Source organism: Carcharodon carcharias, chromosome 7 (assembly GCF_017639515.1).
Source record: "Carcharodon carcharias isolate sCarCar2 chromosome 7, sCarCar2.pri, whole genome shotgun sequence".
Lineage (NCBI taxonomy): Eukaryota > Metazoa > Chordata > Chondrichthyes > Lamniformes > Lamnidae > Carcharodon > Carcharodon carcharias.
In genome coordinates this window covers 132,492,702-132,516,964 of record NC_054473.1, presented here as the reverse complement: position 1 = coordinate 132,516,964, position 24,263 = coordinate 132,492,702, and the positions used below count along the sequence as shown (strand labels likewise).

The window sequence follows — 24,263 nt, the reverse complement described above, 5'->3', positions numbered from 1 at the left end:
TGCCTTCTGGGCTTTGGCCCCAAGCTCTACAATTCCATCCCTAAACCATTCCACTTCTCTAACTCTCTTTCCTACTTTTAAAACCCTTCTTAAAACTTGCTTCCTTGACCAAGTTTTCGGTCGTGTGCTCTAATATCACCTACTATGGCTTGTTTCAAGTTTTGCTTTGCCTGCTCTTGGGCCTGCCATACAATTGAGGATGATGGCCTACATGCCAGAGCTGCTGCCGGCCCAATCAGAGAGCCAACGGTTCAGTAACTTCGACAGTGGCACTGCTAGTGGTGCCCTGGAAGAGCAGGTAAGTTCATGAGGAAGCCAGGACAGGAGGCAGGTTTCAACAATTGGGGGTAGATACAGGGTTTTGATTCATGGGGTAGCAGTGATGCCGTTTCTGCGGGGGCAGCCATTGCAACCAAAGGGAGGGGCATTCTATGGGGTCCCCACTTGCATAAAGGAGGCCCCCATTCCCAGGAACCTGCTAGGAGGCTACCAGGGTTTACCTCTCCTGACTCTTTCCTCTGCCATATTACCACCCTTCCTGCTCCCCAGCCCATCTCCAGAGGGCTGGGAAAACTCAGCCCACAGTATCTGGCCGATTTTCTACCTATCTATTTTGAGTCTATTTAGTAACCTCTTTAGGCTAGTAGCAGTTTTCGTGATTTTACTAAATACTTGCTTTTGGTAGCTGTCCACCCATCGCTCAAAGGTCTGCAAAACCTGTTCTTGTATGGACAGTAGATTTGAGGGTATATGCTTAGAAACAAATTATGAACTAGTTTTCAGATAGAAGTACACTTAGAAGTAAAATTTGAAAATTCTAATCAAGGCACAGACAAGATGTCATCTTTTTTAGGTGCTTAATTTTGAATTGCCTTAAGTTTTGTAGCCCTTTCAGAGGAGCATTTTAGAGATCCAACCAGTTCAAGCTGCAGGTTCTTAATAAGTCTGCTTTTGAGTCTCAAATTCATATAACCAAAAATTATTATAATCCCAGTGTCAGACTGTTTGACACCCTTGCAATTGAACAGATGCTGTTGTATCTTTCAAATCCTGGAGAGACATTTTGACTAGGCAGAACAATCACTGATTAGCAAACAGCCAACATATTGCTTAGTATTTCACTACAGTGACTAGAACGATCCTTAGTAATGGGTGAATTATGTGATGATGATGCATTTGTGTAAAAGTAACAGCCTTGGCACATTTTTAAGCAGTGGAACAGTACAACAGGATTGTTGTAAACTTATTTCTTTACACTGTTGATCAAAGAGCAGTGGTGTTCTTGTTGGTCATCCCACTTGGGCCTCTCCAACCTTGTTTGTTGGCATGACGTAATTGTAATGCTTTTAATTTCCAGGTCAGAAGGTTCTAGGTTGAGCAGATTGGCAAGCAACTGAGTCAGTCTGTGTGTATTTGAACATACAAATTAGAGTAATTCATTGTATGAAGTATTTTGAGATAAATATTTGTTTGCTAGTACAAAACTTGAGTATTGCTGCAAAAGAGACATGTCAAAGCTTTTCACCTTGCACTCATCAGGACACTTTGCAAGAATACCGATATAAGGGAAAAACAACATTTATACTGTGAGAAGAGCGTGCTGATTGGTTGGCAAGTGCACTCTGATTGATAGAGGCATTGTCATGGAGTAATCAGCAGTGATGGTGACTGACAGTTAACTGCCAAGCATTGTGTGAAATTTTAACCAGAAAGCTTGAACCTGATTGGTCAAAGTATTGCCCCAAGGAATGCGTCAGTAAATGGTTATTACTTTTTATTTAGCTAAAACAGGCACAATGTGTGTTCATGTTCTTTTTGCCTGCCAAGAACAGGGCCCTGTGTGTTAATATATGTAACAAAGTCCACTTGCCAACCAATCAGTACTCTCTTCTCATGCAGTATAACTTGTTGTTTTCCCTTTATATTGGTAATCTTGTGAAGTGTCCTGATTAGTGTAAGATGAATAGTTTCAACATGTCTCTTTTTCTCAGCAGTATTTTGAGATGGTTCAGTATCATAAAATGGGCTTTAAATGGAGCTGAGATCAAGGTCCAGATAGGACTTTAAACTAATAACAGGTGTGGGTTTAGGTGAAGTCAATTTTGCAAGCCTGAATAGAACAGTCATGACTGTAGAACAGAACAGTGATTTGGATAAAATCAAGCAGATTGTGTCAGGAAGGGGCAGAGAACTTAATAATGGTAAAATGACATTAGTGAGCAAGGTCATATCAGGGGAAATTAATGAAATGTTAAAACTAAAGACTATATCTGAATGCACAAAGCAAGATAGATGACTAAATGACGCAGATAACTAGAAACACAAAAGCAATGCACTGCAAATGCTGAAAAGCTGAAATAAAACTAAAAGTGCTGGAAACACTCAGGTCAGGAAGTATCAATGAAGAGAAAAACAGAGTTAACGTAGTTGGCTGATGACCTTTCAACACTATGTCAAGGAACCAACTAGGGGACAGGCTATTTTAGAACTTTTTTGTTTAATGAGACAGGGTTATTAATTTTACAGTCATGGATTCTCTGGGAAGAGTGAAGATATGAGGAGAGAATTTCAAATTATGTTTGAGAATGATATAGTTATGCCCAAAACTATGTTTTTAAGTCAGTTATGGATGCATGAGAGGTGGGTTAACTGAGGTAGATTGGGAAATTCAATTCAAGTAGCAAATAATTAAAGAAATAATTCATAATTCTCAGCAAGCATACATTCCCTTGAGGAATTACTAACTCCACTGGAAGTTTAGAAAGAGGGGATCCGGCCTCAGAAGATCATGAAGTAGAATCAGTATGGGTAGAAGTTAGAAATAGCATTGGTCAGAAAACACTGGTGGGAGTAATTTATAGGCCCGCTAAAGGTAGTTAAACTGTTGGACAGAGCATTAAACAATGAATCATTGGAGCTTGTAACGAAGGGAATGTAATAATTGTGGGGGACTTTAATCTTCATATAGACTGGTACAATCAAAAGTGGTCTAGAGGATGAGTTTGTGGAATGTTTTTTATGGGGCATGATTTTGACCTTGGCACGCGGGCGCAGTTGGCGGGCCCAGGAACAGTCGGGAAATGGTCCGCTGCCTGCAATCGGCCCCCGACCTCTATTTCACACTGGCTGGCCAATTAACAGTAGCCAACGTGAAAGGCGTGCTAAAACGCTTAATGACTGCAGGGTAGGATTGGAAGAGGGCGAGGGCTGAAGTCAGCACAGGTGCATGGGAGCATGGAAGGAAAGCTCCCTGAAGGCAGAGAGCTGCCTCAGGGAGCTGAAGAATTTAAAATCAATAAAAACATAATGTAAAAGCCGGAAACAATGTCCATGCATCAGAATGAGTCACCTCAACATACGGATGTTGAAAATTATGTCCACATATTTTAATCATTTTTTTAATTAATCTTGGAAATCTCAGCCTGCCCTTGGGTGAGATTTCCTCAGAAATGCAAAGGCCACCTGGCCGATTCACCCACCCGCCAACCGTAAGGTTGGATGGGCAGCAAAAGATCCGCTAATTGAGACTTTAATGGCCTTCATAGGTCTCTTAATTGTCAGCGGGCGCCTGATGTCATTGCATGCTATTTTATGCTCCAGCGTGTTAGACACGCGCCCGCACGCCAAGGTCAAAATCCTGCCCCATGAAAGTTTCTTGGATCAGTATGCTTTAGATTGTGTAATAAAGCAGGGTTAATTAGTAATGTCCTAGTAAAAGATCCACTGGGAAATATTGATCATAATGCCATTGCTTAAATTTGGAAGTGACATGCTCCAATCAAAAACAAGAATCTTAAACTTAAACAAAGCCAATTACATAGGTATGAGATGAGAACTGGCTGAGATAAATTGGGCAAATAGACTAAGAGGTGTAGCTGTAAATGAACAGTGGTAAACATTTAAAGAAATAATCAATGTCCAACAAAGATACATTCCATGGAAAATCAAAAACTCAGCAAGAAAGACCCATACGTAGCTCACTCAGGAAGTTAGGAATAGTATGCGACTAAAAGAAGGGCTTACAATATTGTTAAAACATAGCTGTGTATTGGGAATGTTTTAGAGACCAGCTAAGGGCAAACAAAAAAATTGATATAAAAAGTACAATATGAAAGTAAACTAGTCAGTAATATAAAAACAGATTGTAAAAGCTTTTAAAAGCATGTAAAAAGGAAGAAAGTAGCTAAAGTTAATGTTGGTCTGTTAGAATCAGACAGGAGAAATTATCATGGGGAATGAGGAAATGGCAGAGGCGCTGAACAACTTGTCTGTCTTCACAGTAGCGTACACACAAGTTTCATTCCAGAAATAGACAGTAAACTACGAGCTAAAAAGAGAGAGGAAGTTAATATCACAGGGAAAAAGTATTGGAGAAGCCGAAGGGACCAAAATCTAACAATTCCCTGGGGCCTGATGGTCAACATCCCAGGATTCTAAAGGAGATGGGCTCCTTCCACAGCACCTTCCCAATGCACAGCCACTACCATCTGGAAGGACAAGGGCAGCAGATAGATAGGAACACCACCACCTGGAAGTTACCCTCCAAGTCACTCACCATCCTGACTTAGAAATATATTGCCGTTCCTTTATTGTCGCTGGGTCAAAATCCTGGAACTCCCTTCCTAACAGCACTGAGGGTGTACCTGCACCACATGGACTGCAGCAGTTCAAGAAGGCATCTCACCACCACCATCTCAAGGGCACCTAGGGATGGGCAGGAAATGCTGGCCCAGCCAATAAAGCCCACATCCCATGAATGATGTTTTTAAAAAGCTGCCAAGATAGTGGATGTACTGGCTGTGATTTTCCAGAATTCATTGGATTTGGGAATGATCCCATCAGATTGGAAGGGTTTTTCATTCATTCATGGGACGTGGGCATCACTGGCTAGGCCAGCATTTGTTGCACATCCCTAATTGCCCTTGAGAAGGTGGTAGTGAGCTGCCTTCTTGAACCGCTGCAGTCCACGCAGTGAGTTCCTACAGTGCTGCCCCTGTGCGTCCATGGCAGTGGAGGGAGTGAATGTTTGTGGATGGGGTGCCAATCAAGTGGGCTGCTTTGTCCTGGATGGTGTCAAGTTTCTTGAATGTTGTTGGAGCTGCACTTATCCAGGCACATGGGGAATATTCCATCGTACTCCTGACTTTTGTCTTGTAGATGGTGGAAAGGCTTTGGGGAGTCAGGAGGTGAGTTACTTGCAGCTGGATTCCTAGCCTCCGACCTGCTCTTGTTGCCACAGTATTCGTATGGCTTGTCAGTTCAGTTTCTGGTCAATGATGTAACCCCCAGGATGTTGATAATGGGGGATTCAGCAATGGTAATGCCATTGAATAATCTCAAGGCCAGTTAATCTAATAGCAGTTATTGGGAAAATGCTGGAATCTATTATTAAGGAAGTGTTAACAATGCATTTATAAAAGCATAGCATGATTAGAACAAGTCAACATGGTTTTACTAAAGAGAAATTTTGTTTAACAAATTTATTGGCATGTTTTGAGGACGTAAGTAGCAAGAGCAATAAAGGGAATCAGTAAGTGTAGTATACCTGGATTTTCAAAAGGTTTTCAATAAGGTGCCACACAAGAGATTAATGGGCAAGATGAATGCGCATGGAGTTGGAGGTATTATGTTATCATGGATAGAGGATTGGTTAACAGATAGGAAACAGAGAGCGAACAGATAAGAACTTTTTCAAATTGACAAATGGTGGATGGCCACAAGGGTCAGTGCTGGGGCTTCAGCTATTTACAATCTATATTAATGACTTAGATAAAGAGACAAAGAGCAATTTATCTTAAGTTGGCTGATGATACCAAGCTAGGTGGAAAGTTAAGTTGTGGGGAGGACACAGAGAGGCTGCAAAGAGAAATGGACAGGTTAAGTAGGTGGGCAACAAGATGGTAGATGCAAATATTTAGGGAAGTGTGAAGTTATTCACTTTGGCCAAAAAATATAGAAGAGCTGAATATGTTTCAGAAAGTGATAAACTTGTAAGTGTTGATGTTCAATGAGACTTGTGCTCATACAAAGAATGCCAAAAATTAACATGCAGATACAGCAAGCAGTTAGGAAGGTTAAATGGCATGTTGGCCTTTATTGCAAGGGGATTGGAGTACAGGGATAAAATCATCTTGCTAGAGTTGTACAGGGCTTTGGTCTCTACGTTTAAGAAAGAATATATTTACGTTAGAGGTGGTACAGCAAAGGTTCACTAAATTGGTCTCAGGATGAGGGGTTGGCCTATGCTGAGCAATTTGGGTGTATTTTCTCTAGAGCTTAGAAAAATAAGAGGCAATCTCATTGAAAAGTATAAAGTTCTGAAGGGGCTTGATAAGGTAGATGCTGAGAGAATGTTTCCGCTGGTAGGGGAATCTAAAACAGGGGGCACAGTCTCAGAATAAGGGGCCGATCATTTAAGACCCATCTGAGGGAAAATTACTTCACTCAAATGGTTGTGAATCTTTGGCATTCTCTGCCCTGGAGGGTTGTGGGTGCTCCATCATTGTATACACTTAAGGCTGGGATTGACAGATTTTTGGTGTCTCAGGGAATCAAGGGGTATATGGGAATGGGCAGGAAAGTAGAGTTGAAGCTCAGGATCAGCCATGATCACATTGAATGGTGGAGTAAGCTTCTTGAGCCATATGGTCTGCTCCTGCTCCTATTTTTATGTATGCTTGTGGAAAAGTGGTACATTTGTGGCTAACTAGAGAAGTTAAGGATAGTATTAGATTAAAAGAAGAAGTTTACAATGTTGTCAAAGAGAACCATAAGCCTGAGGATTGGGAGTGTTTTAATATTCAGCAAAGGATGGCCAAGAAATTGACAAAGAGGGAGAAAATAGAATATAAGAGTAAAGTAGCAATAAATAATGAAACAGATTGTAAGACTCTTACAAGGATATAAAAAGGAAGAGATTAATGAAAGTAAACATGGGTCCTTTGGAGGCAGAGATATGGCAAATTATAATGCGGACTAAGGGAATAACAGATATGAAACAAATATTTTGTATCTGGCTTTGCAGTAGAAGACACAAAGGCCATACTAGAAATTGTGAAGAGTCAAGAATGAGAGTGAGAAATTTAAAAATAATTAGAAAAGGAAAAGCACTAAAAAAAAAACCGTGACTAAAAGCTGATAAACCCCCTGGACCCAGTGGTCCACATCATTGGGTTTTAAAAGAGATCGTGCAGAGATTGGTTAGGATATCCCAGAATTCCCTAAGTTCTAGAATGGTCTCAGTGATAGCAAATGTAACCTTGGTGTTCAAGATAGGAAGAAGATAGAAAACAAGGCCAGCTAGTTTGATAGCAGTGGTGGGGAAATTGGAAAAAAAAATTAGGCTCGACGGGATGAATGGTCTACTCCTCCTATTTTCTATGTTCTTATAATCTGTTATCAGGGATGTGGTAACAGGGCACTTGGCAAATCGCAATATGATTAGGTAGAGTTTGTATGGTTTTATGAAAGGAAAATAGTGTTTGTCAAATATGCTAGAGCTTTTTGAGGGTATAATTAGCAGGGTAGATGAGGGAGAACCAGTGGGTACAGATATAATATATTTGGATTTTGAGAAGACATTCAACAAGGTGCCATCCAAGAGGTTGCTGCATAAGATTTGGGCTCATGGGGTTGGTTGATAATATACTTGTGAGGATTGAAGATTGGTTAATGGACAGAACATTTAGATTTGGAATAAACGGGTTATTTTCAGGAAGGCAGGATGTAATTATTACTATGAAGATCAGTGCTTGGGCCTCAACTATTTACAATCTATATGAGTTACTTCGATGAGGAGACAAGAATGTAATTTAGCCAAGTTTGATGATGATGTATGTCGAGTATCCTTTATCGTAAATCGCAACATCAAACACATCCAAAAACTGAACTTTCATTGAACCTCATCAGTCTTTAGCACGGGAAGTCTGTGGCCCGAGCCAACATGACCCTCACCGACCGCACCCAGTATTTATTATTCAGTGGTACATCTTATTTTTCTAGCCATTTTATTTACTTTAGACTATAACTAGCCTAGGCCATTGTAATGCAAATAGGCCTAGGCCTATATGTGGCATTTGAAAACTGCGATTATCTGAAATCCAAAATGCAATCGGATCCAAGGGTTTTGGATAAAGGATAATCGACCTGCACGAAGTTATGAGAGAAGGTAAGCCATGAGGAGGATGTAAAAAAACTACAAAGGATATAGACTATTGGACAAGAAGGTGACATATGGACTATAATGTAGGGAAGTGTGAAATTCTCCACTTCAGTAGGAAGAATGAAAAAGCAGAATTTTTTCAAAACTTGTAAATGTTGGTGTACAGAGGGATTTGAGGGTCCTTGTACATGAATCACACAAAGTTAACATGCAGGTACAGCTCGGGAGTTGGAGTATAAAAGTAAGGAAGCCTTCCTGTATTTATACAGAGATTTGGTGAGACTACACCTGGAGCGCTGTGTACAATTTTGGTCTCCTTAACTAAAGAAGGATGTAATTATCTTGGTGTGGTTGTAACAAAAGTACACTAGACTGATTCCCAGGATAAGAGGGTTGTCCCATGAGGAATGAAGAGAAAAAAGGCCAAATTCCCTGGTCTTTGGAAGAATGAGAGGCGATCTCATTGAAACATATTGATTTTGTGAGGGCTTGACAGTGTAAATGCTGACAGGTGGTTTCCCCTGACTGGAAAGTCTAGAATTAGAGCTCATTGTCTCAGCATAAGGGTGCAGCCATATAGGACTAAGATGACAAATTTCTTCACTCAGAGGGGTGTGAATCTTTGGAACTATGTACCTCAAGGCTGTGGATGCTCAGTTGATGAGTATATTCAAGATTGAGATTGATTCAGATTTTTGGGCAGTAAGGGAATCAAGCGATATGGGAATCAAACGATATAGGAATCAGGTGAGAAATTGGAATTAATGTAGAAGTTTAACCACAGTCTTATCGAAAGGTGGAGCAGGATTGTGGGGCCTACTCCTGCAGCAATTTCCTGTGCTCTTATAAATGCTCTTATTTGCTTCTATTTACTTTGCCTCTTCAGGCCACATATGACTGTTGTAAGTAATATGCACAAGTAGCTCACAGTCACATCATCTGACTGAAAGTTTTAAAGGTAAATGTATTCCTGGCTTTGCTCATTGGCATTGAGATATTACAATATGTGGAGGATATGTTAATAAAAAAGAGGAAAAGTTGCGTGCTTTGGTGTCTATACCTAGCTGTGTAGAAATTTTAACAGGATTTGTCAAAGATCTAAAATATGAGGGGAAAAAAATCAGTAATAGTTATTTAATTTTTGTTTTGACTTGGATGTGGGAATTTACAGACATATCAAACCTGCAAATATCCTTCAACAAACAAGCTATTAAACTCTGATTGTTCTGGGATTGTGTTTACTTGCAGCTGATAGACTTAATCAAATGGACTATTTTAAACAGCAGCAGATTATTAAAATGTGTGAAACATGATAAAGCATTCCTGCCATTTTAAAACAGCATATTATTTGACTTATCATTAAAATGCCTTGGGAGTTACGCCTAAGCACATTCTTCATGTCACACCTTTCAAAGGCATCATGTTTGGAATCGTTGCAGCACATTTCAAAAGTGTCACAGTTCTAAAACATCACTCATCTGTATGATGCAAGAAATTGCGACAAATGCAATTTGCTTTATCTAATAAGGAAATTAAGTTGAAAATGTGTAAAACTTAAATAACATTAACATGAATTTCCTAATTGGAAAATAGAACATAGAGACTGAGAATAATTTGGTGTTAGATGGTGGCTTCAGTTTTTTGTCGCTCAGAAAATATTCTAAATTGAAGTGGTATGTGATGCAGTAGTGACTAAAAATAATTCCATGATTGAAGAAATTCAAAATTGGCTCAAATCATCTCTAATCTGTTGTGGTGCCTATCTGATTAAGTGTAACCAATTAAATGCTTTGAAGTGCCATTGAGGCATGGGTATCAGAGAGAAAAAAGACAATCAAATCTTGTTTTTTGAAGTTGCTATTCATGAACTAACAAGTACAATATAAAATTCTCATATTTTATTCAAACTCTTTTGCAATATCCTTCATCAATCCAGAGTGCACCCAACTCGAAGTAAAATAACAAATTATACAAATAATCACTAAACTCATCCAATATTTTGGTTATATAATGATCAAAATGGTGCAAGAAATTTCTCTACATCATTCTCTATCTAGAGATTGTTGAAAATTTCACATGAGCTCAGGTGATGGGATTCCAGCAACTATGGACAGTTTTTGGCTGCCTGCGTCCAAGGCAAAGATCATTTAAAGTAGTCAAAGTTCTTAACTTGCTTCTGTGAAACCACAATTACTAGAGCATACTGTGACTTCAGATTGAAAGCCGTGACTGTAGATTGAAAACTTAGAAGTACCAAAATGGCAAGGGGAAGGCAAAAATCTATTTTTTTTCAACATTCTATAATGTTTAAGTCATTGACTGAAAATATGCTCAGCCTAAGTCTGGGAAGAGTTTGATCTTTTAGTTTCACTTAGGGACGATTGATATTTGCAAGTAGGGGTGGGAAGAGCTGTTAATTAGATACCCAGATGCTGACCTTGGACATTGAGGCTGGAGTCAGTCATGTCTTGTTAATAGTTACCTGCTTAGATGTTGGTCAATGAAGAAACCAGAGGTTTTAAAGACAAATCCCACTTTGCCAAGTTGTGAAATTAAATTAAAAACATTCAGTTGTTTGGAAGACATTCCAAGGAGGCTAAAATTGAGTGCAAGAAATGCAATTTGCTTTATCTAATAAGGAAATGAATTTGAAGATGTGTAAAATTTAGATAACATTAATATGAATTTCCTAATTGGAAAATAGAACACGCAGACTGAGAATAATTTGGTGTTAGGGCGTGGCTTCAATTTTTTGTCGCTCAGAAAATATTCTAAATTGAAGTGGTATGTGATGCAGTAATAACTAAAAATAATTCCTGAGCTGTTATTGTCTTTGGTTTTGCTATATACTCATTTCCCTGGTCCAGACTGTTTGCAAACTTGGTGTCATATTTGACCCTGCGATGAACTTCCAGCTACATATCGATGTCATCACAAAGACTACCAGTTTCCACCTCTGTAACATTGCCTGTCTCTGTCCCTGCCTCAGCTCATCTGCTGCTGAAACCCTCATCCATGCATTTGTTCTCTCTAGACTTGACTATTCCAAGGCATCCTGAGCGAATTCCAGCATTCTACCCTCCATAAACTTGAGGCCATCTAAAACTCTGCTGCTGTGTTGTTATGCATACTAAGTCTCATTCACCTCTCACCCCTATGCTCATTGACATTAACTCCTGGTTAAACAATACTTTGATTTTTAAAATGCTCAACCTTGTTTTCAACTCCTTCCATGACCTATGTTTTCCTATCTCTGTAATCTTCTCTAGCTCCACAGCACTCCAAGACATCTGCACTCTAATTCTGGCATCTTGAGTGTCTCCGATTTTAATTGCTCCACCTTTGGTAGCTGTGCCTTCAACTGCAATGTGCTAAGCTCTAAAATTCCTTCCTGTGTCCCACCATCTCTCTTTTTCAACCTTTAAGAAACCACTTAAAAATCACCTCTTTGACCAAGCTTTTGGTTACCTGGTCTAATATTTCCTTATTTAGCTTGGTGTCAAATTTTTGTTTTATAAAGCTTCTGTGAAGCTCTTTGGAATGGGTTATTATGTTAAAAGTGCTATGTAAATGCATATCTCTCTCTTCATGTAATGCCCTCTTTATCCTGGGTATCTAGCAGAGAGAAAAAAGACAATCAAATTTTTTTTTTTATGTTGCTATTCATGAACTAACAAGTACAATATAAAATTCTCATAATTTCTTCAAACTTTTTTGCAATATCCTTCATGGGTCTCCACACATTTCTATGGGCAGAATTTTCTGTTCGGCATGTGGGGGGCGGGCCTCGCATGCTGACGCATAAAATGACATGCGGTGACGTCGGGCGTGCATCCTGATGTCACCGTGTGTCATTTTGATCTTTTGTTCAGTGGGCGCGCACCAGAGGCGGCTGCACACCTGCTGAACTGTAAAAGGCCTGTTAAGGCCATTAATAAACCACTTAACCAAGTTGACAGGGCTGCCTGTCCAACCTTAATGTTGAAGGGCAGGCAAAAGAGCCCAAGTGGTCTTCGCATTTTTCACGAAACCTCATCCAGGGGCAGAATGTGGTTTCATGAAGGGTTTATTAAGTTAATAAATATTTTTAAACACTTCATAAACATGTCCCAGCTCACTTGAGGGGACATGTGTAAATGATTTTTAGCTTGCTTTATTTTAAACTTTAAAACTGAATTTAATCTCACTAAGGCGGCTCCATGTCTCAGGGCCCCGACTCTCCCTCCTCCTCCTGCTCGCAAAGGTAGTGCTCAGCGCAACCAGGCGCACGTCACGGTGGGCAGGCCTTAATTGGCCCACCCACGCAAAATGGCAGTGCGCAGCCAATCGCGGGTGGCAATCAGCCCCGCACCCACTCCTGACTGGCCTGCCCGACGGGGAGAAAATTCTCCCCTGTGTATAATAGCACAATAGGTTAAGGAGAGGAGGCAGGCCTCAAGGGCTACCTCAGTTGACATGAGGACTGACCCCATGCCATTGCTGTTGTTTAAGCACTATGCTGTAGCCAGCTTGAGTTAACAGACCCCCATAAATGCATTTAGTTCAGTAAAATAGTTCATTTGCCAAATATTTTAAGTAGGTGGCCATTTACCGCAATTAAATTGGTTATGCCAATGATTTTAAATATTTTTTTAAAATGTCGGCAATTTTGGCAAGTATTTCATTTTTTTAGAACAATTTTGTGAATAATTTTATATTTTAAAGGTCAGTATTTAATCATAAATCTTCACTTGGCCACTATCGAGCCCAAATAATTATCATTCTTCCTAAGCAAAAAAAAAAATTCCACAGTGTTAGAACTTGACTCCTGTATTCTGGGTCAGTAACCACATATCAAAATTGTAGAAGTGTCGTGCTGAAAACGCTGACGAGTTTAAACTGATTTTTCCATTATAATGTCATAATTGAGTAAAAAAGGTCAAATCAACATGAATGTGAATACTGTTTTCCTTTTCCTAGCAGGAAAATTCAAACGTGTTAACGGTTGAGACTATGTTTAGAATCTTTCTGTTTTATGAGCATTAGGGCATACTCAAGATTCTGCAATGATTTTTGCAGAAAAGTATTAAGTTGTATAATGTGGTTTTTAAAAAAAACAGATCGTAAGAATAATTTATAATCGTAGTCACTGGTAGTGAATATAATTGTTCCTAGCAATAGAATGTACATGTAGAAAACATGAAATTATGTGCAATTGGATGAAGCATGTTGGAACAGTGTAGAAAGTAGGGACATTCAAGGGAAATAATGCTAGGATGGTTGCCTCAGAGATTTGGACTGGGACCTCAACAGCTTCTGATCTACATGAAGGATATTGATTCAAAAACTCAATGCAACTAGCCAAATTTACAGATGATTAGAATCTGGTAAGGCAACTTGGGAACTACGAAATGAGTTAAACAAAGTTGATAAGTGAACAGGGATTGTCACCATTACTGAGGCTAGCTTTCAATTCCAGGATTAGTGAGATGCAATAAGAAAAATATTTGGGAACCTCTCCCCAGGGAAGTATTGTGAAAACTTCAATCTTCTTTTCAAAATTATTCTTTCTTGAGTATTGGGAACAATTTTCAACTTCCAATGTACAGGATGCCTCTGGACAGTATTATGAAGTTCAAGTGAAGCAGCATTTCACTTGCACTTCCCTCAATTTAGTCTACTGCATTCGCTGCTCCCAATGTGGTTTCCTCTACATTGGAAAGACCAAACGCAGACTGGGTGACCACTTTGCAGAACACCTTCGGTCTGTCCGCAAGCATGACCCAGACCTCCCTGTCGCTTGCTATTTCAACACTCCGCCCTACTCTCATGCCCATTTGTCTGCTGCATTGTTCCAGTGAAGCTCAACGCAAACTGGAGTAACAGCACCTCATCTTCCGACTAGGCACTTTACAGCCTTCTGGACTGAATATTGAATTCAGCAACTTTAGATCTTGAACTCCCTCCTCCTTCCCCACCCCCTTTCCCTTCCCTCTTTTTTCCAATAATTTATATAGATTTTTCTTTTCCCACCTATTTCTATTATTATTTTTAAATGATTTCCATCCATTTTTTTATCTCAACCTTTTAGCCTATTTCGATCCCTTCCCCCCACCCCTCCCCACTAGGGCTATCTATACCTTGCTCATCCTGCTTTCTACCTTTAATGTTACCTATTGGCCCATTCCTTAGATAATATCACCACCTTCAACACCTCTTTGTCCTTTTGTCTATGACATCTTTTGGCTATCTCCACCTATCACTGGCCCTCTATCCAGCTCTCCTTGTCACCCCCCCCCCCTTAAACCAGCTTATATTTCACCTCTTTTCTGTTTTTCCGTAGTTCTGTTGAAGAGTCATACGAACTCGAAATGTTAACTGTGTTCCCCTCCGCAGATACTGTCAGACCTGCTGAGTTTTTCCAGCTATTTTTATTTTTGTTCAGTATTATGAAGTGCTTTCTGATTTATGATCAAGGAACTTTGCTTGCCTTAAAATATTTTGAAACTATAAGCTAAAGACCAACGGTTTTCTCATTTCCTTGGTCTCTTCTGCAAGCACTGGCTGAATTCCAAGGCTTCCAACCATGTCACCCTCTGTGCTTTTTTTTAAAGTAACTTTGCAGATTCTTCAGCTTCCATAAATGTTGAATCTGATGTGTTGTTAAAAGTTACTAACTGAAATGCTGAATGAAGATCGTACTTTAAAAGTAACACAAATAATTATAAAAAATAATAAACGGTATTTTTTTTTTAGAACATAAAACGTTATGTATGTCATTATGAGTTTCTTCTACTGACTTTTATAAACCAGGAGAGTCTCATTTTGATCCCTGGTCTGGGCTGAGTTAATAAGTAATTGTGTCAGCCAGTCTATCTCAATTGATAATACATGGCTATGAATTTGAAAGGTTTTGGATTGAAACCCTTCTCGTGGACTTGAGCATGTGATTTAAGCTGATAGCCAGAGCAATACTCGGGAATTATTCCATTGTCAAGAGATGCCATCCTTCTAATGAGGCATTAAACCAAAATCTGTTGAATGTTAACGATCCCATTGCACTACTTAAAGAGCAGAAATTCTCCCTGTACTGTGGCCAGTGGTTATCACGCAACTAACATTATCCAGAGATTCAGTGTTCATTCACAGAATTATTTTTTCTGAGATATTACTATGCACTAAGTAGTTGCTGAGAAATGTGGTAAAATACTATATAAATGCAAGCCTGGATGTCTGTGCACAGGCATGTGTTTGGGCACACATGCTGGACAGAGATATGCATATCTAGCATACGTGAGTGTGTGTCTATGTACAATGTAAAAATTCAAGTAGTTTCTTGTCCTTTGGCCAGTCACCTTGAAGAAAAGTGAATATTAGCTGACTGCAAGATCATGTTCCTGTGAGAGTCCATGAGAATAATGATCACAAAGATGGAGATTCAGAGGGCTGTTTGTGCCCATGCTACTAAGTTTTTCAGTTCCTTATCAGTTGCAAAGATACAATATCATTTTTATAGGTAAATTCTCAGATTGCTCTAATATGTTCTACAGATGGACGCCCTCAATGGGAGGTAGAAGGAAAAATTATCAGGGAGAAATTTCAAGGGGTAAGATATTTAATTTTCCTTTTTAATGTTATTCAGTATAATAAAATTTAGACAGCCTTGTATATGTTTTTAGTGGTTGCTTATCACAGTTTGGATGAATGTGAGAAGATTAAAGAAAATTTTTCAAAGCTTTGTCCAGATGATGCTGAACTGCATGAACTGTGAAGATGAAAAGCAGTCTTGATTTAGTTTCCCCCTTATCCATGTGGACTTCAGCAATGGAAGTTGGAACATGAAGTTTTGGTATTTTTGATTAACTTTTTCTAATGCACTTTACTACCTTATGAGCTAAGGGAATGAAACCTGATTTCAAAGTTGACTTTCTTCTTGACTAATTTTGACCAAGAGGAGATTCATCTTGAAAAATTATTTTTTTAAATTATGTGAAAAATATTTCTGGTGCTTCAAGTAACATTGGAGAATTTTACAAATCCACACATTAAATCTTCAGCTTAGTTTTGCAAATAAGTCATATTCTTAGTATTTTAGTTCAAAAATAAAAATTGGCTAGAGTCTTCAAAATGTTAATCTGGATTGATATTAGAAATTGCGTTCTTATGCCAATGATAATGTTACCATGTCTGTTAAACTCAGCCAAATTCCATTATGCTGCCATTATCCTACTTCTGATCAGAATCCTTTGTTTTCTGGTTGGAAAATTTTGTGTGAGTTTTACGGAAAACCTATTTTTCTGGATGCCATTTATATTTTTAATTTTAAATCATTTGAGTATTTGGCAGATGTTTCATTATTTTAAAACCAGAAGTTCAGTTTTGATCTTCCCAGCATCTCCTAAACCTGTTCTTCGTTTCATCAAGCAGTGAAGGGAAACATAAAAGATACCAAGAATCCTTGTTTCAGTTTTATTATAGCTGACCTTCATTTGCTGTTCAATATTCAAAAACCATCTTGATAATGAATAAATACATTTATTTACTTTAAACATTGGAAAGTCAATTGTGCCTGAACTTATTCTTTGAAGTTGTCTTGTTTCAGGTTAATCTTGTTGTTGAAGTCCCTCCATACCACAATAAAAATGTTACGTCTGCAGTTCAAGTTCAATTTTATGTTTGTAATGGCAAGAGAAAAAGAAGTCAGTCCCAACGCTTCACTTACATGCCAGGTAAATCATTTCATTCAGTTGGTTTAATTTTGACAGCAGAAACATGGGGAATTGTATTTTCTCTTCAGTAAAATTACAAAACAATGCATTTTTAATAAAATATGCATTGTCATTTCAGTACTGAATCATTGACTTGGTCTTCAAATAAAATGAATTGTTTTCTTTATTAATGTTGCCAAAGAAGCAGGGTAGTATGCTGGGTTGATGCAAACCTTGATCTCCCCTGCCCAGCAGTTCAGTATCTGAAAATTGGAATAGCTTTGCTATTTCACATTGGGCAAAATTTTATGTTTGGTATGCGAGGGCAGGCCCCACATGCTGATGCTTAAATGATGTAGGGTGACATTGGGCGTGCATCCTGACGTCACAGTGCGTCATTGCCATCTTTCATTTGGCGAGCGCACACCTGAGTCGGCTGTGCGCCCGAACTGTCAAAGACCTGTAAAGGCCATTAATAAACTAATTAACCAATTTGACAGGGCTGCCTATCCAACCTTAAGGTTGGCAGGCAGGCAAAGAGCCCAGGTGGCCTTCGCATTTTTCATGAAACCTCATCCATGGGCGGATGGTTTATTAAATTAATAAATATTTTTTAAACGTTTCATAAACATGTCCCAGCTCATGTGATTCTGTCACATGAGGGGACATGTGTAAATAATTTTTAACTTTCTTTATTTTAAACTTTAAAGCTGATCTACCTCAAGGAGATTTCTGCACTTTTCCGCGCCCATGCATTAAAGTGTGCAGGCCCTGACTCTCCCTCCTCCAACCCACCCCCCAAACTGCACAGGTAGTGCTTGAGCGCGTGTCATGCTGGGCGGACCTTAGTTAGCCTGCCCACGTAAAATGGCAATGCGCAGCCAACTGCGTGCAGCAATCGGCTCCACACCCATTCCTGACCGCCCCACCTGTGGGGGAGAAAATTCTCCCCATTGTTACAGTTCTCTTAAGGAAAATACATTCATAAATGATTCATTGCAGATGTTGGAAAAACTTGTCTGTAGAATTAAAGCATTAAAAGACAGGAATGATGGGATTGAGGGAAAACTAATACAATCGTGGCGCTCCCAAATCTAAAGTGAAATATATGAGGGTAACGAGTTCAGCAGAAATTAGGACACCCAATGTTTTCCAGCATATGTGGTTATTTTTCTTTCTATACTACAGTTTAGAACCTGATTTCTCTGTATGTACTGGCAATTGGACTATTTGGTTTGGCAGCAATCCATTGAGGTGTGACACATGAAATGGTAATTGCTGCTACTTTCAAGCAAAAAAGAATGACCAGAAGAGAATATTTAATAAATGATTGACTTACAATATTAAGGCTTTTTTCTTATACTGGGAAATGTAGTTACATTTTCAATAGATTGGGCCAGAATTTACTGTTAAAATAACAGACTGATGGCGTCCACTGTCAAATTTTGCACAAAAAGGACAGCAACTTTAGGCAAGTACAGGTACACAGTTAAATCCAAAAATCTGGATGTCTAAGATGCCCCACTTTGTCAACTTATTATTTAATTAGAGAGAAACTTCAGAATGCTTCAGTGCAGGAGGGATCTGGGTGTCCTCGTGCACGAATCGCTGAAAGCTAGTATGCAGGTACAGCAGGTAATAAAGAAGGCAAATGGAATTTTGGCATTTATTGCTAAAGGAATAGAGTATAAAAATAAGGAAGTGTTGTTGCAACTGTACAAGGCATTGGTGAGACTGCACCTGGAGTACTGTGCACAGTTTTGGCCCCCTTACTTGAGGAAGGATGTAGTTGCATTGGAGGTGGTTCAGAGGATGTTCACTAGATTGATTCCAGAGATGCGGGGCTTGTCTTAAGAGGAGAGATTGAGCAGTTTAGGCCTATACTCGCTAGAGTTTGGAAGGATGAGAGGAGATCTAATTGAGGTATATAAGATGCTAAAGAGCATAGACAAAGTAGACGTGGAGTGGATGTTTCCCCTTGTGGGGCATTCTAGAATGAGAGGCCGTAGTTTTAGGGGTGATAGATTTAAATCAGAGATGAGGATGAATTACTTTTCTCATAGGGTCGTGAATCTGTGGAATTCACTACCTCAGAGCGCAATGGATGCCAGGACGCTGAATAAATTTAAGAAAGAGATAGACAGATTTTAAATTAGTAAACGGTTGAAAGGTTATGGGGAGAGGGTGGAAAATTGGAGTTGAGGCCAAAATGAGTTTTGAATTGCGGGGCAGGCTCAAGGGGCTGATTTGCCTACTCCTAGTTCTTATGTGGGCTAAAATAACAATGTTAGGGCTTGTCCATTTTAGTCTGTTTAACTACTTGATTACTACCAAACAATCTCTCTCACACATTAAACATTTACTTTTACAGGTATTGAGATTTTGAAGATTTTTAAAAAATAAACCACATTACCTTCTCTCTTTTCTCTCTCTCTCTCAATCCAACCTTATATTCCCCTTTTTATTTCACTTTCTGTACCTGATTTGAGATTGTATTCACTATTCCACTTTACACTTAACTCAGCATCTGTGCTGTTCATTAACAAATTTTCAATCTGATTGCTTTAAGAAGATGCATTTGTTTGTGCTGTTACCACATATCCCAGATGCCCTGTAGAGGACATCATGCCATTGCAACATCCCAGTTGCAGCAACTAGCTTTGCAAAAGCTCATGGAAATAAAATGGACACAGACATGTCTAATGAACTCTGGCGCTGTTCATTCACCTTTAAAAATAAATTCTGATACCAAATGCATGTACAAGTTAGATAAGCAATACTGCAACAGATTTTGTTCACATGTTAAAAAGTCAGGCTGACCACGCTGTATCTTGCCTCTTTGTGCATAATTCTGTTCTAAAGGAATTGGAGTTTTGGGATAAATATTTACAGGGAGGGGAGAAGGAAGAGAAAAGTGGCTGTAATTGACAGTTAAATTGTCATCAGTGGCTGTTGGATTTTACATTTGATGCTGTGGTTTAGTTCTCCCCCCTTTTGTCAAATCTGAGAAATGAGAAAGTATTTTCCATGATGTGAATAGGCTGGATTTCAAGGGAGTAGCTGAGCTGCTCTTTTAAACTGCTGTCTTATTCTCATCTGATTATTGGTGAGGCAGTTGTAAGATAAGGTTACTAGAAGCCCATTTTTTTGCACTACATGGGAGGTGTGCTGTGAAGACAAAGCCACAAGATGGTTACAGATGAGAAAAGCCAATAGGCTTATCATTTATCCTTCCAAAAAAATTCTGTATTTTTTATGTCAAATTTCTCCCTTATTCTTCTGAGTTAATTATTTGCTGGTGTTCAATCATTTGACAAAGTACAAAAGAGTGCCAGGTAATTATTATTCATGAACTGCAACAGGGAGTGTCAGTAGGCTCTTTGACCACTGGGTAGGACAGGTGACCTCAATGCCAAACTAGATTCTGCTGTCGGCCAATATGTACTTACAGTGAGGGTCAATGGATAACGATCAGAAGCAAGAATTCTGACCAATTATCAGTTTTCCTCTAATCTCAAGCAAAGATATTGAATCCATTTATAGCACTCTCACCATTGTTTCTGCTGAAATTAGCTAACTTGGTACATAATAAGGTTCAAACTTAATACTTCCTTGATCAGTATCACTTAGGATAAACTTGAGTCATACTGAGAGCACTTTTCAATTTTAAATGAAAAGTTTTACGGCACAATGAATATCCATCTAAGAATGTTTTACATCCCTAAACTCTTGTAATGATGTTTTCACAGCAAAACTTCGTCAGAATATCAGTACCAACAAAGGGTATAAATTTAACTAGGAAAGTTCCCCTGTGGGGAAAGAAATCAAAATGTTTGGAATTAAAAGTTGGATGTTGTAACCCAGTTTGAGCTTTGTTCTTACAGAGTGAATTATGAAAACTCCTTGATTGTATTGCTTTCCAACCTTTTGTTATTCTCAATGGACAAAACAGCACTTCTGAATAGTAAGATAGCTAGTACTAAACTTATTGCAATTAACCAATTTGAGCAAGTTGAAATATTCAGAAATGTGAGGAATGGAGTGGGGGGGAATTGGGCAGTGATGAGCTAATGTCAGCTTGCTATCACAAAAAGAGGCTGCAGATAGTGAGGTAAGTTAGGATGGGAGAGGTGTTGCAAGGGTGTCACAGCTGGTGAGTGGCGAACCCAGAGATGAAGAAGCCTGGACCCTGGTGTCAGAACCTGGAGGAGTTTTCCTGTTTTAATCCAAAGAATGAGTAAAGATGCCATTGAGGTCATATGTAAGTTATGGGACCACAATTTAAATTTCTAATGAGGCTCGCGCAGGAATCCGGCAGGAGCCTCACTCACCCTCTACTTAAATCAGCAACATAAAGTAGGGAATTGGCAAGAAATGGGGAGCTCAATTTTTTAACTGTACCCTTGCTCCTTTCCAGCCAATAGTGTATTAAACTCCCCTGTTTGTGATTATAATGTTTAGCCATAGTATTGCCATAGAGCTGTTAAATAATGAGATATTTTACCAAAGATGAGTGCTTGTAACACAGCCCACTTTATATGTTTCCTGTTTTCATTGCAAGAAATGTTCAGCGGACCAATGATGGATCAGGACAGGTGTTGGCAGGAAGTGGCTTGTTGTACTGCTAAGCAGCAGCCAGTTATTATCTGTAAACCACGGTCTTCTGCTAAACTGGCAGAAGCTAAGGCTTGAACTTGTCGCAAATTGTTTGTCACTAACAACAGTGTATGTGTGGGCGTATGGCACACAAAGCAATGGGAAAGCAGTGTGAAATGTGTAGGTTTGAGCTGTCATCTGAGCATTTGAAGTAAAGCAGCCAAGCCTTTTTGGTTACTTGTCTCAAATCATCGGTTTTAAGAATTGGTTTATTTTAGAAATTGGCTGAAAATGATACCACAAAGTTAGTGCTCTTTCAAAGTTAAGCTATTTTTTATTGCATTTTCAGAAGTTATTTACTCTCCCTTGCTCCGGTGCTATTTAAAAACCATTCTGTCACAGAAAATAAGTCAACTTAACTGCAGGCCTGCAAGATCACGTATTTGACTTAACAAATTCATGCATTTGCTTTGATTTCCTTTCCTTTTGGGAAAGGCACATTCCTCCTATTTTGATGTTTTTGCTAGTTTACCTCTTAAACATGAGAAACTTTTCAAGGAATTATGTGGAAGAACCTGCATGGCACAGAACATTTACACATTGCATCTTGTCATCATTGTTTTCAAACCTTCTAAATTCTGAAAAATCTGTAAAATAGCTTGTTTTTACAGCATTTCACCAGCTTATGAAAATATGGCAGCTTTTTCTTGAGTTACAAATGCAATCAAAGAATTTGTGTTGGTAGCCATGAGGGTAATTTGCAATATCTTTTTGACAGGAGACCTAAAACAGAGACAAATAATTTAGTATAAAATGTACAGTTTATGGATGCAAGAGACAAAGTTTGCCAGATGATATATTTCCAAGTGCATGACTGAATTAGGATTGGACTGTGCACTGACTTTTTATTAAAATTATAAGAATAGAGATATATTTTCCTTCCTTTTGAGCAATGGTGCAGAAGTTATAAATAATTATGCATTACATGGTGTAGCTTTGCTGTCATTACAACGAAACATATCCTCCAACCAAATGATCAATACCATGGAAGATCCATTCATGTGCTTTCAAAAAATTGTGCATTAAGCTTTCTGTAAAACTATAATTGGGAACTTTTATTTGTATTTCAATGAGACAGGAAAGGCATTTGTTTCTAAAATACTTGGAGTCATTTGTAAACATAGATTCATAAACTTGCACAAGAAAAGGAACTTAATTTTAAAGTATCAAAACAATTAAACTAGTGAATATGAAACTGTTAAATGGAGCAGTAGAAGTGGTTTAAGTGATTGTACTTATGTCTTCAAAGTTGAGTGGAGATGTTGAAAGCAGCTGTTAACATTTGTCACAAGCTATTGTCACAAACTATTCGATACTTTTAAATGGAGACAAGACTACCCATGTTCCAAATTTTGTGATACCACCTGGCTGCACTGCGAAATATGACTTAATTCAGAATTTTTCTTGGTTGCTAATTGCACTATAGCTGTTTTATCTCTTTACCAATTGATAAATTCTACTGAAAAAAAAAATAGGCGAAGTAACATGATTATGGAATGATTTTAACTTCCACAATTAAAAGCTCAAATCAAGAAACTAAAATTTAAGCAACTTTAAATACAACCTTTCATCCCTTTGAGTCGTCCTCCTGTACTTGACACTTTGCAATTCTGCCATGGGGGTATGTAAACAATACTCTTAAATGTCCTACATTGTTAATTTTTGCCCTGTTTTCATTATATTAACATATATTAGCAATGTATATGTGTGTGATGCAGTTTAGATAGGAATAGCTTGGAATCTTGTGGCCCCAGTTTAAGATTATGTTCATAAGTTGTGGGACGGAGTTGGCATGAAAAGCAGGTGCATTCTGCAGCTGTGTGCATGTATTAAGCAGATGTCTTCTTAATGGGTGAGCACTATACTGCTGAGCTACTCTTTTGATTAGACTGCTTTGTGTTATAATAAAAAAGAATGCAGGAGCCAAGCAGTAATTACAGTGAATATAATTTTAGGTTTTTAAATCAGTTTCTAAAAGAGGAAAACATATCCCCATAAAGTTCTACTTAAGAAGTAGTGTAGTTTATATTATTATGCTTAATGTTAACACTTCACCATTGATGACCTGATGGATAAAAGTGCTACCTTGTATGATCCAGAGCCAGAGGTCAAGAGATTTGGTCCCTGGTTTGTGCTGAATTCACTGATCAAAGTAAGGATGTGGGCTAAGGAAGAGAAAAATTGGGCAGAAATCAAGAGTCCTGATCTCTGTCCATTGGCCCCTTAATATAAATTTGTGTGGATGTTTACAAGATGGAATAATCAAGTTCAGTCTGATACCTTCTGTTTGCAGAGCTAGTTAATTATCCTTGTTTACGATCACTAACTACTAAATTGGATATGGTTCTGGGGACTGCCAGTAATCAGAAAAAAATACTTGTCATAAAGTGCTTTGTAAGTACATCTTTCTTATCCTGTAAAACTTCATATCCAAGAATTCACTTTTTAAAGTGTTGTTATCTCAATGTGGCAGTCATACTGTAATCAGCTAGATTCCCTAAACAGCAATGAAATGAATATTAATTGTTCTGTTGTTCATTTGTTCCAGAGGAGAAATTTTTACTTCTCATCAAATAATATCATGGGATCTTTATGTACTTGTGAACCACCAGAGCAGTCAGGCAGGGCCTCTGTTTAGCATTCAGCTGAATAACTGTGCTTTTGAAAATGCATTACTCATTCTGTACTGCATTGAAGTGTCAGATTGTGTACTCAAGTCCTGCAATAAGGCTTGAGCCCACAGCCTTCTGACTTGGACG

General features: G+C 38.6%; 1 protein-coding gene across 4 annotated transcripts in view; it reads left to right on the top strand.

The window, feature by feature from the left end:
- nfatc3a (nuclear factor of activated T cells 3a) overlaps positions 1–24,263 on the top strand; it is a 158,841-nt gene that overhangs the window by 80,589 nt on the left and 53,989 nt on the right. For all 4 annotated transcript variants that reach the window (XM_041191395.1, XM_041191397.1, XM_041191398.1 and 1 more), the window contains 2 exons: positions 15,691–15,746; positions 16,743–16,869. In XM_041191395.1, coding sequence (XP_041047329.1) covers positions 15,691–15,746; positions 16,743–16,869 — 183 coding nt within the window. The remainder of the gene's footprint in view (positions 1–15,690; positions 15,747–16,742; positions 16,870–24,263) is intronic.